Source organism: Dermacentor andersoni, chromosome 7 (assembly GCF_023375885.2).
Source record: "Dermacentor andersoni chromosome 7, qqDerAnde1_hic_scaffold, whole genome shotgun sequence".
Taxonomy (NCBI): domain Eukaryota; kingdom Metazoa; phylum Arthropoda; class Arachnida; order Ixodida; family Ixodidae; genus Dermacentor; species Dermacentor andersoni.
This window is the reverse complement of record NC_092820.1, coordinates 145,726,128-145,741,810: the sequence shown is the minus strand read 5'-3', so window position 1 is coordinate 145,741,810 and position 15,683 is coordinate 145,726,128. Positions and strand designations below refer to the sequence as shown.

Sequence of the window (15,683 nt, the reverse complement as noted above, 5' to 3'; positions counted from 1 at the left end):
TCTGGGGCGTGAAACACGTCCCCGCTGGCCCGGCCGCTTTCGCCGTGGGTCCTTCCTGCCTTCCTCGCTTTCCTCCTTGTTTATTCTTCTTTGCGCCACGCCGGTATTTTGTAGTGGGCGTGAGCCGGATCGCGCGCAGTTGTGGGCGTCGAAGCGTGCAACAGCGCGCGCGCGCGAGCGAGCTCGACTTCGTCGTCCCCACTTCGTCGTCTGCGTCTCCGATGCATGGGACCCACGCCGCCGCCGCAGAAGCGAGCGAAAGAAAGAAAAGAAAAAAAGCGAAGCGAGCGGCGACGGTTCGGGTTGAACGCATCGCAAATCAGCGCATTCCGTGGCGTATTTTTGATTCGGCCGAAGCTGCAGCGGCGCGTCGCCCAAACGGACGCGGGTAGGAAGGCAGCGCTATGCCGCCGTCGTCTGCCTCTCATCCACCCCCGTCGGGACGCATATGCGAATTTTGCCGCTTGCTCGGGTGCCTGGGGCCTCGACATTCCTGTCATTGACTTTATATCGCGTCGAAAGCGCCGCTGGTAAGCACCGTGCTGCTGAGTCGCGAATAATTTCTGTGAGGTTGAGCCAGAGAACACCCGTAAGAAAAAATGGAGAGTTTTCTTTGCTCTTTCTCGGTTCACTCGGTTTCGGGCCTTAAAGGTGGGCAGGATGATGCTCTGCGCAAGTTATTCTCAACAGCTCAGACTTGTTCGGTATGTTTTGTCTAGCTTGAATGGCACGTGCTGTAGAAAAGAAAAAGAATGCTGTGCAGGACATAATGGGGTTGTGAGTTTTTCTTTTGTCGGTGGCTGCTTCTTTGAATTCAGCTGTGTGCGTACCTGTCACATTGGGTCATACGCATATTGTGCGATGATGGCCATTCAGTGCTGCAGGCATTGTGTAATGCCGAACCGGCTAAGCCAAAGGCAACAGGTGCTGTCGTCGCCAGTTGCCTCTGGCCTGTTGGGGCCGTCGAAAGATTGACTGCTTCTTGATGGGTATGCAAGGCAGGAAAAGTTTGTGTGCACTTCGGTGCGTTCAAACACTCTCGTGAAACAGTTTTTTGGACACGGCCATAGGTCATGGTATCTAATCTTCGTGTTCAGAGTGAGCGAAATGGTGGGTTCCTCATCCTAAAAGCTGGCTTTGCTGGAGACAAATGTCCATTGAGCCAGCAGCAAGCATGAAGTAATATCAAACCCATGTAAATTTGCTAGCATACATATCTAGATAATAAGTTAATGCAGGAAAGCATTTGTTGCAACTTATTTGTGACCACATGCCATACAATTAGGTACTACAAAAGCTTATTGTATAGTATTTGCAGTGCCTAATACCCCTGCCACATGGGCACAGAAAATGTCATTAACTGGCTAATTCCAAACTTTAATGTCATTCGCGGGGTGCCACACGGACATGATTAATGGCATTAAAACTTAATGCCATTCGCGACATAATGCATTCTTGTAACTTACTTGACCTTCAAATGCGTACTCTAGAACCCAGTGTCTCCACATTCTGGCGAGACTGAATGGATTCTTAGTGAATAACAATTCATCTATTCTTCACTTTCTTTAAAATATTGCTCTTTCTCGCAGTGTAGTGCATTCTTACGATTATTACAACTCACTTGGCCATCGAATGCGTACTCTCGTTTACAATATCCCCGCCGTAACCGTAGTGACCACATTCTCACGATATTAAGCAAGCTTGTAGGTAAAAACAAGTAATATATTCTTCACTTTTTTAAAAGGAGCACTTTATTTTCGTAGAGATCAGCAGGCAATCTTGCCCCTACTCACGGCTAAAGCATTAATCGTGAGCGCGTTAGCCAAGGGAAGCTGTTCAAGTACACGGCGGCGGCTCCTTGCCTTGTTAGCCTCATACTGAAGCCTTCGAATTTCTCGACGATGCTTGACTTGGAGAAGCACATACGCCAGAACAAACTGGAGGCACATGGTCAACTTCTTCAGGATCGCTGCTTGGGAGCTCTGAAGCTGCGAGCACTATTTTTCCAATTTCAATGCTTTGGCTATGCTACAGATGGGCCGTCGGGCTAGCTTTGGCTTCAAATAGTTTATGGCTGGGTCCAATAACGACATTCCTGAAGTAAACTACGTGCAATACGCCGATTAATGTTTCTCAGGCCATTTCTTAAACATCTGCTTCCTAGATAACTGTATTTTTATTGTATTATGATTGGCAAGCAAACTTAACTGTGTCACTGCAGCTATCGCCATCGCAACGTTTAATGTCATTAAGTATGCACGTGTAGCAGCGATCGAAATATAATGACATTAAGAAACTTAAAGTCTTAAACTTTTAATGGCATTAACCTCGCCCGTGTGGCACAGGTATAAATCTGTGTGTTTATTTTTGTTCAGCATATAGTAAAAGGGTAAAAGAGAGGCTTTGTGTGACAAAACATTTGCAAGTTAAGGCATTATCTTGCACATGTGCCCGTGATCTCAGTCCTTTGACTAATAGCGGAGGCACTGCTCTGTGCGTCATAGCTTTGGTGGCTTCATTTCAAAAACAAGTCATGATAGTTCATTTGAGTCCACTGCTCGCTGTGGTCCATGCCCGTTATATTGCTGTTACATTTCTTTTATGCAGTTTTATCAATGTGCAACACTGTTTGTTTTTTCTGTATTTCTATTTATGCTGTTTTTGATTATGAAGGCTGGAGACAATTTGTCAAGCTTAAATGTCCATGTCACAAACTCTGTCAAGCGTAACTCTTATCTCTGTTTTTTCTGGTTGTCATTCCAGCGGATCAGGATAGTGGTCGAAGAGTTACAAAAACAGCCGCAAAAATGTGAGGGCCGGAGCAGTAACTTGGGTGTCCTGTACACTGCGTTTAGAGGCAGTGGCCCTCAGCCACGTTATCTTATCTTTCTAATCATGCCTGGTACTTCGACCTCGTAATATGAGGTCAAGCACATGGGCATGTTGCCCTTGTAACATTGTTGCTAGGATTCTACCAAAGCATTTTGATTCTTTGCACAATGTCAGAGGTGAAAAATGCAAGTTCAGTCCTTGATAATTAAATTTAATGAACTGTTTTCGTAGCACCGACAAATAAAATTGGGACACTTAAGCATCACTAAACGAAATAAAATATACACATCTTTGTTTTCCAAAAGTAGGAGGCCCTGCGAAGCAAGTTCTACCATCATAAATTTTGTCTAAAGTTTTCATCACAAGTTGCAGGTTTTGCTACCTGTTGCATGACTTCCAACCTTTACTGGGTAGCTTGATACTTGCAGACACATTTCACCAAATGTCACACTGATTAGTACATTTTAGATATTTGTTTCGTTAAAAAAAAAACCTCCAGTGTTTGGAGATGACAAACACGTCAGATTTCTTCACCATATTCTAAACCTCTAATACTGTAACAGAGCATTTTCATAAGCTCTATGCAAATTAGTGGTACTAGTATTAAATCTTGCATGCCTAGTTTCAGGCGTGGTCAAGTTATAGGTCACCAACTGGTTGTAGCAAGGAGGCGTTTGTTTGTTTGTTTGTTTAAGGAACCAGCTGCGGTATGACATGTAAAATATAATGTCATTGCAACTATAGAGGTTCAGTTAAAGCTCTTATAAAAATTAGTATATATTTAAATAATAGCATTTCGTCATGTTAGTGGAAAGATTGTTTATTCATAACTATTGCCATGTAAGGAATATCAAAAGACTAACCCTTCAGTTGCCTCTCAGCTTGAGATAAATTCATGAATCTCGGAATATGAGGGAGTAAATTTCTTTTAAATGGTGTGCTATTCAGGCTGCATTGGCTTGATATCTGCAGTGGCAGCTGTGCTTGTAAATTTTTTGTAACACAAATATCAAAGTCATATATCAGGCACATGGGCGGTGTACAGTTAACTATATATCAGAGATAGTAATTGTAGCACCTTCCACAGCAGATGGTATGCCAGCTGCTTGAAGCAGGTCACAAATCTACTTTGCATTTGTCCTTTTTTTACAACTGTATTACATGCATAGAAGTAATCACTTTGATAAAGCAAGACCTCTCTCACTGTACGGAAAGGTTCATAACTAAATTGGGTTGCGCAACACAAGACGAAAGAATGGTCAGAATGTGTGTTGTTTAGAGGGATCACAATTCTGAGCTGACGTGATAGGACAACGACAAAAGAAGGAAAAATGGACAGGACATGTCTTGTCCTTGCTGTGTCGTGCTGCCTAATTTAGCTATGTATCTGCACTAACTTACACCCCCCCCCCCCCTTTTTTTTTTACAGGAAAGTCTTGGAGCACTATTAAATGTGTAGATTCAGAAAGTATCTTTTCTTTTTATATCAGAAAGACTTTCAGAACAAAACTCGCATATCAAAATATTTTGGTATGTAAAAATTATTGCAGCATGAGGATAACAGATGTACGAAACCATCTTGCAGTACCGTACAAACTTGTTAGGATACCAAACTGGAGTTATCAAAATGAGTATAGCAAGGCGGTACAATGAATAGCACAGAAATAATTCAGTAAGCAGGCCCATTGATAGATTTAGCTTGACATGTAGTTAGCTAGCGACACCTGTAGCAAAGCTACACAAACACAGGGGTCACAGGCATCCAATGATAACACTCTGGTTGTCCTCGTGCAGGAGCAAGCTATAAGCGGCATGCATGTTACACAAAATGAAGTGTTGCACATGTTCGTGGATTCTGTGGGCCTCAGGGATTCTGAGTGAAATTAATTGCAAACTGCCGTTCATAAGGTTAGATGTTAGAATATCATTGATGTTCATGATCAGTAAAGTGTTTTAGAAATAACCAGTCCAAAGTTAGCAGCCGCTGTTGGGTTTGTAAACCAGAGGATGCAAGCCAAAGTTGCGTCTTAAACATGTGTAGTGCTACAACTGTTTTTTTCTTTATGGCAGGGGAGTATTTAGTTTGCACAAGCCACTTGCACGCAGTATTGTGAAACCTCTCCAGCGTAAAGGACTTGGCATTTATTGTAGACGTTTGGCGCAGTATCTTTTATCTTGAAAACACACACCCAAATACTTGATGACTTCCATTTTGGTGGGCACCTACCATGTGGTCTTTAAAATATGTCAATAACAAAACTAAACTGGTTCGTTACCAAACTCATCTTCATTAAAAAAAGTTTCATGGTATCTGTCGAGCATCAAGATGTCTTGTACATAAATTTGTCTTAACAGAGATTGTTGACATGATGGCCTAGCAAAAAAACCTCTTCTTCAACTGCAAATTAATGCTTTGTTCAGTTGTAATATGTAATGTAGTCATGCATGTGTGACGTGCCTATTTCGTAAAATATTTGGGCCATGAAATCATGCAATTTTTCAGTGTTTCAAATGCTTGCTTTCGTCTACATCAAAGTTTTGATCTCCTGGAGTATTGAACCGACAGTTTGCCTCATATTGCAGTCTACACCTCCGCGAGAAGTTAACACAGACGAAAGAACTCGCTGAACGCCATCGCATATAGCTTGAAGAGTATGTAGGTACTTAGGATTGCCCTGATCCACTTTCGGGTCACAGAAGACTTGAAGCCCATGGCATATTACCTACCAGTGGGTCATGAAACACAAAAATCTGTGTATCTTGAAAAGACTGCTGCTGGGATCACACTAACTAGCACATTTTGGCTGGCTGATTGAATCTCTGTCCACGATAAAATGTCCCAGAGTCGCATACATTCGTAGTTTTTAGCTTAAGGTGTCACTAATTAAGTGCATGTCAAGCTAAACCATCCTTCCATAACATGCGACAGGTGTGCCCACCTACTGGTTGGCCATGAGGCACAGGAATCGGGACGCAAACAACCTTTATTGATTCAACTAATATGTACTCTATCATCAAATCTCCTCGATTTCTCCACTTGTGTAGTTCCTAGCCTATAAAGGAGCAGTAAAGAGACACTGAATCAGTTTTAAATGTTGGAATATTCTTTCAAATCTCTATATTTGTTAGCCTTGAGGTAAGGGGTGGATTACAAGAAGAGAAAAATGAAGATGAAACTTCGATATCTTCAAGTTCGCACCGAAGCCCCAGCGTCGGTACGTCAACATGACTTCATGGATTAAACAGTATTTTCTCATTCTTGGGTCGTCGTGACACAGTGAAACTTTCTCGCAATTTGCTAAGGCTGGTTTCTGGCTCCTTAGCATACAATGTGCAGTCCACCTTTGCCGATAAACAATGCAGACACGATAAAAATGTATTTATTACAACACGGCAAACCCGTCTCTCATTCTTGCATCTTTTCTCGCTACCATGTTTCTTCTCACGACAAGAGAAGCTTTTGCAATACTGTAGTAGTGTAATGTGCTAATGCAGCTGAATTTATTTTTTTCACTAGTTTTCTTTGTTTAATAGTTATGGATGAATGTGAAGGTAATGGGCCTTCAAAGGCCAACTGCAATAAAATGTTATACTGCATAAGAAAGCCTGGTTTAAGATAATTCAGTTGTAGGGGAGTCTCTGCACAAAAGTATACTTTTGAAATAAAAGCGGGAGCATCACGAAAAGCTTGCGAAAATAGCCATTTTTTTTTCATTCTAAAATTGGAGAAGAAAAGAAAAAAGAACCCGTATCACCATGACCACTCACTGGAACTGACGCATGACGTAACGCGCAGCTCCTTGGCACGACCTCCGCAATCTCGGAGGCCGCGCCGCTGCATAGCATAGATATCGCAGCCACTGCAGAGTGCCTCGTCGAGCCCTCTCTCCACGCGAGACACTCGGACTAGCACATGCTCCGATTGGTCCCTGTGGTTCTCCAGGCATGGATACAGAAGACAGCCCGATCGTCCGGCACCCATGGTTGCCTGCGGCGCACTTAAAATCTCAGACGTGGCATGCTAGGACTTGCATCATAGCGACACCACGAGGTGCACGCATCGTCGGCTAGCCAAAAAACTATTCAACTACCAGCCCTGTGGCTTTGCCAAAATAGGTTTAGTGGTATATGCTACTCATCTATAACAAGTTTAGCGAAAGTTAAATTTCGTTGCAGTTGGCCTTTAAACTGTCGCCGAGTGGTTGCATGTCTAAATAACATATTGATTGCTTATGAAACATTTTCACAACCTGTGATGCGGTGTGCCAAGTTCCAACTGCTGAACCTAAATCCTGCCTCTTCTTTCTCTCTCTTTCCCTCCCCCCACCCTCGTTCCGTCCCTGCGTGCATTGCACGAGCACAGTGTTGGACTTGTCGGAGAGCAGCAGCCATGTGCAGGAGGCCTTTGTCATTGCGGTGGAGCAGCAGGCCCGCGAACGGCTGGAGCGTCTGTCGGCGCTGCAGCGCATCCGGCCGGTCGACATGACCAAGCTGTCGCAGGAGCTCAACGCGGAGGAGCGTTCTTCCACGCCCTCGTCTCAGCCAGCAGGCTCCAACGGACTGCTGCTGCTTGCCTCCGAGGCCAGCCCCGTCTACGTGGCCTCTGTGCCCCAGCTACAGAGGCTCCAGCGGCACGGCTCAAGAGGTGAGTGGACGTTTGCGTCCTAATTGCTTGCCTAATTAAATTACCACGGCTAACTTATCAGTTTCAATATGCAGAGTTTGCTGATTCGAGTGTTGTTTTAAGCATGGGAAACAACTCAAAACTCTTAGTACTGTTTTTTTACATGCCGAAGTGAAGTTTAAGTTGTAGATAACTTGGGCAACCAATTCCTTATTATATAATTGCTGCGCTAGTGAATTTTCTTACTCAAATAAAATTTCACTCTTTGGTTCGAATGTACTCTCCATGGCCAGAGATAAAAGTGAATAAGTTGTTTTAATATTATTTAGTGTGCAATGCTTTTTGGGCTTTGTGGGGTTCATTACTTTACCTAGGGAACTGAAAATGGAGCTTGTCGTCATTTTGTTGTACTTGATTCCATCTGACAAATCAAAATGTTTTTGTTGGCTTGCTCTTATTTGGGATACGGTTTAGAACCATCTAATTCAAGCTGGCTCTTTGGTCAATTAAAGCTTGCTTCTGAGTGCAAAGCATCTGCAAAGTAACATAGCTGTGGCCAAAAGCAAATGACGAAATCACATTCCCAAGTGACTGGATGATCAGAATGTGGCTGGCTTCAGAGAATATTGTATGAAGCCATTGCACAATGAAAAATTAATGAACCGTGAGTGACAGTGTTACATAACAGGTGACAAATGCTGAATAACAAATCTGCATCGCATAGTTCTCATGCCCATTACGCATGTATATGCCGTGGTAAATGGTGTTCTGCAAAAGGAAGCATAAAGCTCCAGCTTTTGTGCCTATTCAATATATTGGCATATTGCTTGGTCTTGGATCTTATCTAAACCCTCTAAATACCAATACCAACCCGTACTTGTCCTAACTGTTTGTACCGGTACCACCAAAGATGAGCTGTATTCGTCCATCTGCAACAGCTTCTACTACTTTGCTTGCCAAAGATGAACTGCATTCGTTGACTTGATTCTTGCTGTTCATTGAGTTTCGGTACTTGACACATTTTTAGATACTTTTGGTTCCTTTCACAATATCTGTTCAAGTAATTACGCTTGAACTTTACACGTGTGCTGAGGGAAAGTCTCTTTTTCAGAGCAGACGTCTCTTATATATATTTCGGGTGAATGTAAGGTAAACCACACGTGTAGTAGATTTTTCGAATCTGGGTGTAAGTGTTGGAACAATTAACTGCAATAAAAAGGAATTGGTAATTTTGTACACTCTTCTTATTTTTGCTAGTAAAGTTGGGAGTTGAAGAGATGATTAGTTGTTAAGTAGTTCAGACAACTGATAACCCAAACGAAAGTCAGGGGCGCCAATGACTCGAGTTACTGACCCGAGTTGACCCGTGCTCCCCAACCACGCAGGCGATTCGGGTTTTCCCGAGAGCAGTGCACTGACCTCGGCCAACGGGCACGCGGCGCCTGTCGTCGCAGACCAGGAGCTCGAACTGACCCAGCAGCTGCCAGAACCCATGCTCACCTCACCCAACCCGCCCGTGCCCACACCCCGAAAGTCGCTCTCCCCACCTCCCGGCATGAAGGTGCGGAGACGCTTCCCTGCGTTGCGGTCGCAGGGGATGGCATTTCACTGGCATTCCCGGCTTATCACGCACTCGGGGGGAGGTGGGGGCTTATCTTAATGCCTGTGCCCTTATCAGAGTAGACACCCCAAGTAGTCTGTTCCTGGTGTGCGTGTTTGTCTGAGGGTGATATAACTGCCGTCTGCTGTGCTGATAAGTGAAGTCTCTCCTGTAAGACAAACGTGATGGGGGAAGGGATCCAGTGCGATATTGTGCGAGTTGAAAAGTAAATGTTGACGTAGCGTGGCCCCGAGGCTTCGTGAAAATTAGGCATGGCAACAAGAGTGTGTCAACGTAATATAGTCGCACTGTGGCTCCTAATTTTCTTTTTTATGGATTGCATGCCAGTGTGTCAAGGACACCAAATAATTTGCTGTTGATTTCCTATTGTTTATGATTCTGCTGAAGCATTGCACACATGTGCATTGCATGCAGAATATGATGTAGCTACACATTATCGATCTGTTCTTGATGGGTTTGGTTATAAGTGAGGTACTTTGTTATTTCAGTGTTAATTTGTACATTTTGCTGTTTTAGTTACCGCTGGCTTACCATGCTTTACAGAATTGTTTCAACTCTGCTGCGAGAGCGGTGTGCAATGGTTCCAAGCATCGTGTGTCGGATGAGGGAGTCTTGCAATAGCTTCTTATTTGTACCCATAATAGTTACTGAATAATGTATTTGCATAACACAGCTCGTGACTCGCCAATGGATTCTGTGAATAGTGGTGAAGTGGAGTCTTCGTGCAGCAGCTAGCCGTTTCAGAAAATATGAACTTTGTACCTTATTTGAGGCCACAGAAAGAAACAGCGGAGCATGGTTGCTTACAATTGGTAGAAAGTGCGGCCAAAAGAGGCTGCGTAAAATTGTTCAGTTCGCAATCAGCTTTATCTAGCAGTGGCAGGGTCAGCATATAGCGAAAGGACTTTGTTCTAACATTCTTCTGTGGCTGTCCTGTGTGGCTGTCCTGTGTGACTCACACACAGGACAGTCACACATGACACTGTGTGACTGATTGCAATGCTTGGTCTGTATCAGTATACTCACTGAATAAAACAGAGGCATATCTGCAGTGCTGATAAGCGCCACATTAAAGGTAAACATATAACGTAAAGACACAACATGAACTAGCACGTACTAAGCAAGCAGACATGACAAAACTAGAAGTTGCAGCAACATGTAGGTGTTAGCACTGTCAACATTTTGTGTTGGTTTCGTGGGTGAAACCCACTGCGGTGCCTTAGTGGCTATGGTGTCGCGCTGCTAAGCACGAGGCTGCGGGATACAATTCTGGCCGTGGTGGCCACATTTCGATGGGGGCGAAATGCAAAAAACGCCCTTGTCCCATGCATTGGTGGGACATTAAAGATCCCCTGGTGGTCAAAATTAATCCAGAGTCCCCCACTATGGTGTGCCTCATAATCAAATTGTGGTTTTGGTGTGGTTTTACCCCAGAATTCAATTTGTGGGTAAAAAAAATGTGTTTCCCCCCCTTTTTTTTACTGCAAAGCACATGGGCAGAAAAAAAAAAGAAAACGCTAGCAGCAGTTTCACCAGCAATGGTGTCATAGCCTTGCTATTTCCACAAGCCTGAAAAAAATAAAACAAGAGGAACTGGTGTAGGATTATGAAAGTGACATTGCCACCAGCCTTTTGCCTTTCCATTATTTGATGGCTTAGAGAGAACAAGCACAGTCTGTGCTCACAATCGAAGTTCTAGTATGTATTCACTATTTAACGAGTGTCGATCTACCCATGCAGCCTGACTGAGCATTCTCCCACAGTGCCCCTTCGAACTATACGCGCATTCCCAACTATGTTGGGGCCGCCAGAAAAGATAGTGAGTGCCAAGCAATGAGCCTGAGTAAAATGTTTTGCCTGGGTCTTCTCCTGACCAGCAGGGTCCAGCCGAGGTGGAGACAGGGCAGTCGCACCGCGAGATGGCCGTGGACGTGCCCGAGTCTTTTGTGGCGGTGGCCAAGACTGCGCCGCGCTACCCGCCGCCTCCAAGGCCTCAGGGCTCTCCCCGGCTCAACGGATCGGCAGCACCGACGGGAGAACAGCTGGAGCGCATACGAAAGTACCAAGTGAGTTTCCAGTGTGAATGCATGTGCATGAGTCGTGGAGCAGTTGTTCTCGCTGGATAAGTTTAAATGGTATAATTTTTGGTTAGCAGCATGTAGGAACCTGGGTACTTGTAGGAGCAGGAATTGTTTGACTTGAGTAGGCTCAGTTGGTGGCGTTGTGCTTCGAGTTTGTAGCATGGAAGGTTTTGAAGAAACAGGTAGAACTCTGTCATGCACTTGTTTTGGCTCCCTTTCATTGAAAAATTGTGCGCTGCAGAGATATGGCACGCTGCCGCCAAATAAGGCAGTCAATTTGTTCTCGTCAATATTTACGTTAAACAGAAAGCTTCAAGTTCACCTTGCTCGCAAGCATTTGTTTAAGAAGACAACATAAAAGGAAAACTCAAACGCTGTTCTTAGTTGTCTTGCGCTGAGAGCTCCACAGATAAAAGAAAACGGCAACACAAATGAAAGGATGAAAGCACAAACTACCCACTGTTTTACTTGTAACCAAGAGCAACTTTACACCTGCTGATAGGTTGCTGATGTCAGAGACTTTGTGAGTATTATAAACCAAAGTTGGTATCGTAAAATATTTGCTAAGACATTTTTTTTTGCCCCATGTAAAATGCAGCACAAGGCAACTATAGACGCACACCAACTAGCACTGTTTAATGCACAGCTGAAAGTTAGACCTCGTGCTTATTTAACCGGTATCACAAGGGGCGCTAATGAGCAGGCAAATAGGACTAAGCCAATGAATAAACACCCATCTCTATCTTTTGCTGGTTCAATTTATGCACTAGTTAGTTATCCAAAACGAACTAGCCCAATTTCAAACTGTCATTCAAACTGTCTCACTAAGAAGCATCGTGCCGTACCCTCGGCTTCGCAGGAAGAGCTGCGGATACGCAAGGAAGAAGAGGAACGGCTAGCGCAGGAGCAGGAGTTCCTGCGGTCGTCACTACGGGGCTCCAAGAAGCTTCGAGCCTTGGAGCAGAATGCCCCGGAAGGGATCCTCAACGCTGCCTTTGAGACAGACTCCTTTGGTGCCACTCTGCCTTCGGATGCCCGCCTCCTGCCTCTCAGCCCACACAAGCCTCCCAGCCGCATTTATGGTGAGGACGCATTAGTTTCTAGCTACTGGGAGTGGCGTTGGGCGTGGCCCAGATACTGCCAAATACCTTGGCCTTCAGGATCCTGACCAGCTGCTAGGAGTTGTGTAACAGCTTTAGCGTCCTTACCCCCTTAGGCATGTGCATATTGAATTAAAGACCTGCACACAGCTGCATCAAGTCGATGTCATTGAGCCTCAATCAACTGGAAATATCGGGGAATTCGCTTATGGTGTTCCTCTCCAGAAAAGGAATGTCACACGACTTAGAAAAATGATACATACAGTCTGCGTGAAAAGTGTGCGTCATGGTACAAATTCTGCAAAAAGGCTGAATTCTCGAGCGATTGGTGGCTGCAACCAGTGGAATCGTACAGCACTGCATTTGCCCACACATACTACCCGTGAATGCTGTACAGCTGACACCCGCGACAACGAAATTCTCGCGACACTGAAATACTTTCGTATCCCCGGCGAACACTCATAGGATTCGATGCATTTCGTACCTCTCGACAACAAAGTGTCGCTGTACTACAATCCCGCATCAACGAAAATTTGATGGAGCGTAACCTTGCATATTACCTACTCGCGCAAGGCTAGCAGCCTCCAAAATTTGCTCAAATGCGAGTGCTTTGCACTAAAATTGTGTAAAGTACTACCACATTACAGTTGCATGGCCGTCGCCATTTTTGTTTACAAAAACAACCAAGTGCCGGGAGCGATCACGTGCGCTGGAAACACGTCATGGCTGTCATCTTGTTTGGTGATCGCCCGTTTGAAGCAGCACGTATGTTGCTATCGACATGCGACGACAGTTCGTTTTTGCACATCGAGTGCAGTGCTTAATGTGCACCTAGGTGAGCGAAATACAGCGAAAACAAGGAGATCTATGTCCCACCGACGTGGAATAATTTGTGGTGCTTGAGATGGTAGTCACAGCATGGAGTACCATTCATCAGGTCTTGATTAAGAGATTGTCAGGGGATACACATCCTTTGCTTCAAGAACGCAGATTTCGGTGCCACCCGACAAGCATTGCGTGCAGATTTGGGAGCGGACGTAGATTTGTGCAAAGGGGCCTTAATCTCGATCGATTGCCTTTGGATATCGAGATATGTTCACTTTTAAGCTCAACACTGGACTTGTCGGTGCCTACAGGCAACAGCATGCACTGTCGCGTGGAGCACTGTTGCTCGGTGTCTGGTGCAGACTTATGCAGAATCTTGCAAAAGTGATTGTATCACGGCAGTGCTGCCAATGCTGATTGATGCATGCGGCACACTTTGTACTGTCGACAGTGTGGTTCTGTATCCTCAGGCAAAGCTTGCCAAAGCAGGCTAATGGAATTTTGATGGTAAAGCTTCATTCTGTGACGCATTACCTATCTGTGCTGTCTCACTTCGCAACAACGAGATTCTTGGAAAAGCGAATTTTTTCGCCTTCCCTGCCAATTTCATTATTGTGAGGTTTAGCTGCATATCTGAACTCCAGGCTGCACATTCGTCAGATTTTTTGCAGATTCCACTCTCTGTAAAACTTTTGATGTCGACAGTGCAGGGTTTCCAGAAGGTCAGTGTCTTTAGCAAATCTATATGTCTGTTTTGTTCGAATGACAAAAAGACTGAAACAGCGAATGTAATGCTAGAACTATTATAAACAGTTTGCAGAAGAACAAGGACACAAGCATAGAACGACCCACATTTCGACAGGAAATTGTGCACTCATGCCAAAAGACAATCCCCTCCGACTATCCCAACTTGCTGTCGTTCTACTGTAGCTAGAAGATTGCTGCAAAACTTGTCGCATTTGCGAATGCTTGCCGCTGATGATGTTATTCCCCTTTCCCTTCTCCTGCCTGCCTGCAGAAGCTCACGAGTTGGAGCAGTGCCTCAAGAGGCTGGAGCCCCTGGCGGAGCCGGGCTCACTCTCCTGCGTGGTCAGCCTGTTGAAGGAACCGGGCTTCCAGGGGGCGCTGGCCGTCAGCAACAATGTCCAGCAGGCCTGGTGCTACCAACGGCCGCCCACCCCCATCTGCTCCAACGCTCAGGACCTGGCTCAAGAGGTGGGTGCCACTTCTCTTAGAGGAGGAGGAGGTAGGGTTTGCATGCTTCAGCTTGGATTTCACTAATCGCACATTCGGGTGGTCATTTCAGAGTGCTGTGGCAGGGCTGCAAAAGTAGCGTAAAAGAGCAACTAAGCGTTGCTTCTAGCATAGGCAGGGCTGCACTGATGATAAGGAAGCAGCATTATCACTTCCACAGCCGGTTGTTCTTGTAATACTGCTTTAAAGCTGTTTTTCACCACCTTCATGGCACTGCCATAGTGCTCTCAAACGACCACCTGAATATGCCATAAGACAACACAAATGTTGGACAGATTTCTGGGTAGTGGCACACAAAAGCCGCAGGACTTCCGAAGGGTTTGAGAATTCCCTCGTAAAGCTTCACTGTCTTTGATGTTCGAGTTGATCAGATTTGCATACATCTGCAAAACTTCTGTTACTGTGCTTTAAAATTGGCATTATATATTTAGTTTCATTGTGCATAGGTGACGCATCAGTCAGCGGATCCCTGTGCTAATTGGCAATTACTGTGCCCCAAGTTTTGAAACACAGGGGCACATGGGGAGTTTCACAACTGGTGTGGTTGAAGATCACTGCTCACACTTGCTGTGCTTGCTAGGGTCTGTGCCGTAAAAATAACTGCTAGCCATGCACACAAGTGAATGCAATGCGTACCTGCTGCGGTGGCTCACTGAGGAGCACGAGGTCATAGGTTCGATCCCCAGCTTTGGCGGCCACATGTTAATGAGGGTGAAACGTACGTTAAACTCTGGGGATTGAGAATTCATCCAGTGCCCTCCACCACTGTGTCTCTCATAGCTACAGCACTGTTTTGGAGTGTTAATCAATCACACAGTCAATCATTCAATCAATCAATGGTGCATTTCGTGGTGCCTGTGCAGGTGCTGTCCCTACTGGAAGGCTGTGCTTTGCCCGAGGCAATGCAGCTGCAAGACTTTTTGAGTCGGCTGGATGTAGATGGGTTGTTGCTGAGCCACGATCGCATTGCAGCGCGCTGTGGAGCGTCGCCACGGCTCGCCCACTCTCCACCTGGACCCGGGGGCGCCCACGAAGCCCTGGACAGGGCATCTCATTATTCAGAAGACAGCATCAAGATTGTCCACATTGACAAGACTAACGAACCTCTGGTGAGACGACAAAAGTCGTGAAAGTTTGGTACGGTCGTGTTGTTATTAGTCGATGTGCACTGTTGCATGGTCACGGTCTGTACAGTGATTCCCTGAAAGCATTGTTGACAATTAAATAATTACTGTTCAGAGTACATCTAGGGTTCAGTAAATTTAGTTCTATGTGATTCATCTTCTTGACTATGTGCTGGAGACCTAATGACTTAATTAATATCCGTTTTCCCTGTTCTATCCTTC

General features: G+C 45.1%; 1 protein-coding gene across 3 annotated transcripts in view; it reads left to right on the top strand.

The window, feature by feature from the left end:
• LOC126533678 (protein PALS1-like) overlaps positions 1 to 15,683 on the top strand; it is a 53,717-nt gene that overhangs the window by 22,273 nt on the left and 15,761 nt on the right. For all 3 annotated transcript variants that reach the window (XM_050180864.3, XM_050180866.3, XM_050180867.3), the window contains 6 exons: positions 7,196 to 7,477; positions 8,842 to 9,017; positions 10,958 to 11,143; positions 12,018 to 12,240; positions 14,102 to 14,298; positions 15,201 to 15,446. In XM_050180864.3, the coding sequence (XP_050036821.1) occupies positions 7,196 to 7,477; positions 8,842 to 9,017; positions 10,958 to 11,143; positions 12,018 to 12,240; positions 14,102 to 14,298; positions 15,201 to 15,446 (1,310 nt within the window). The remainder of the gene's footprint in view (positions 1 to 7,195; positions 7,478 to 8,841; positions 9,018 to 10,957; positions 11,144 to 12,017; positions 12,241 to 14,101; positions 14,299 to 15,200; positions 15,447 to 15,683) is intronic.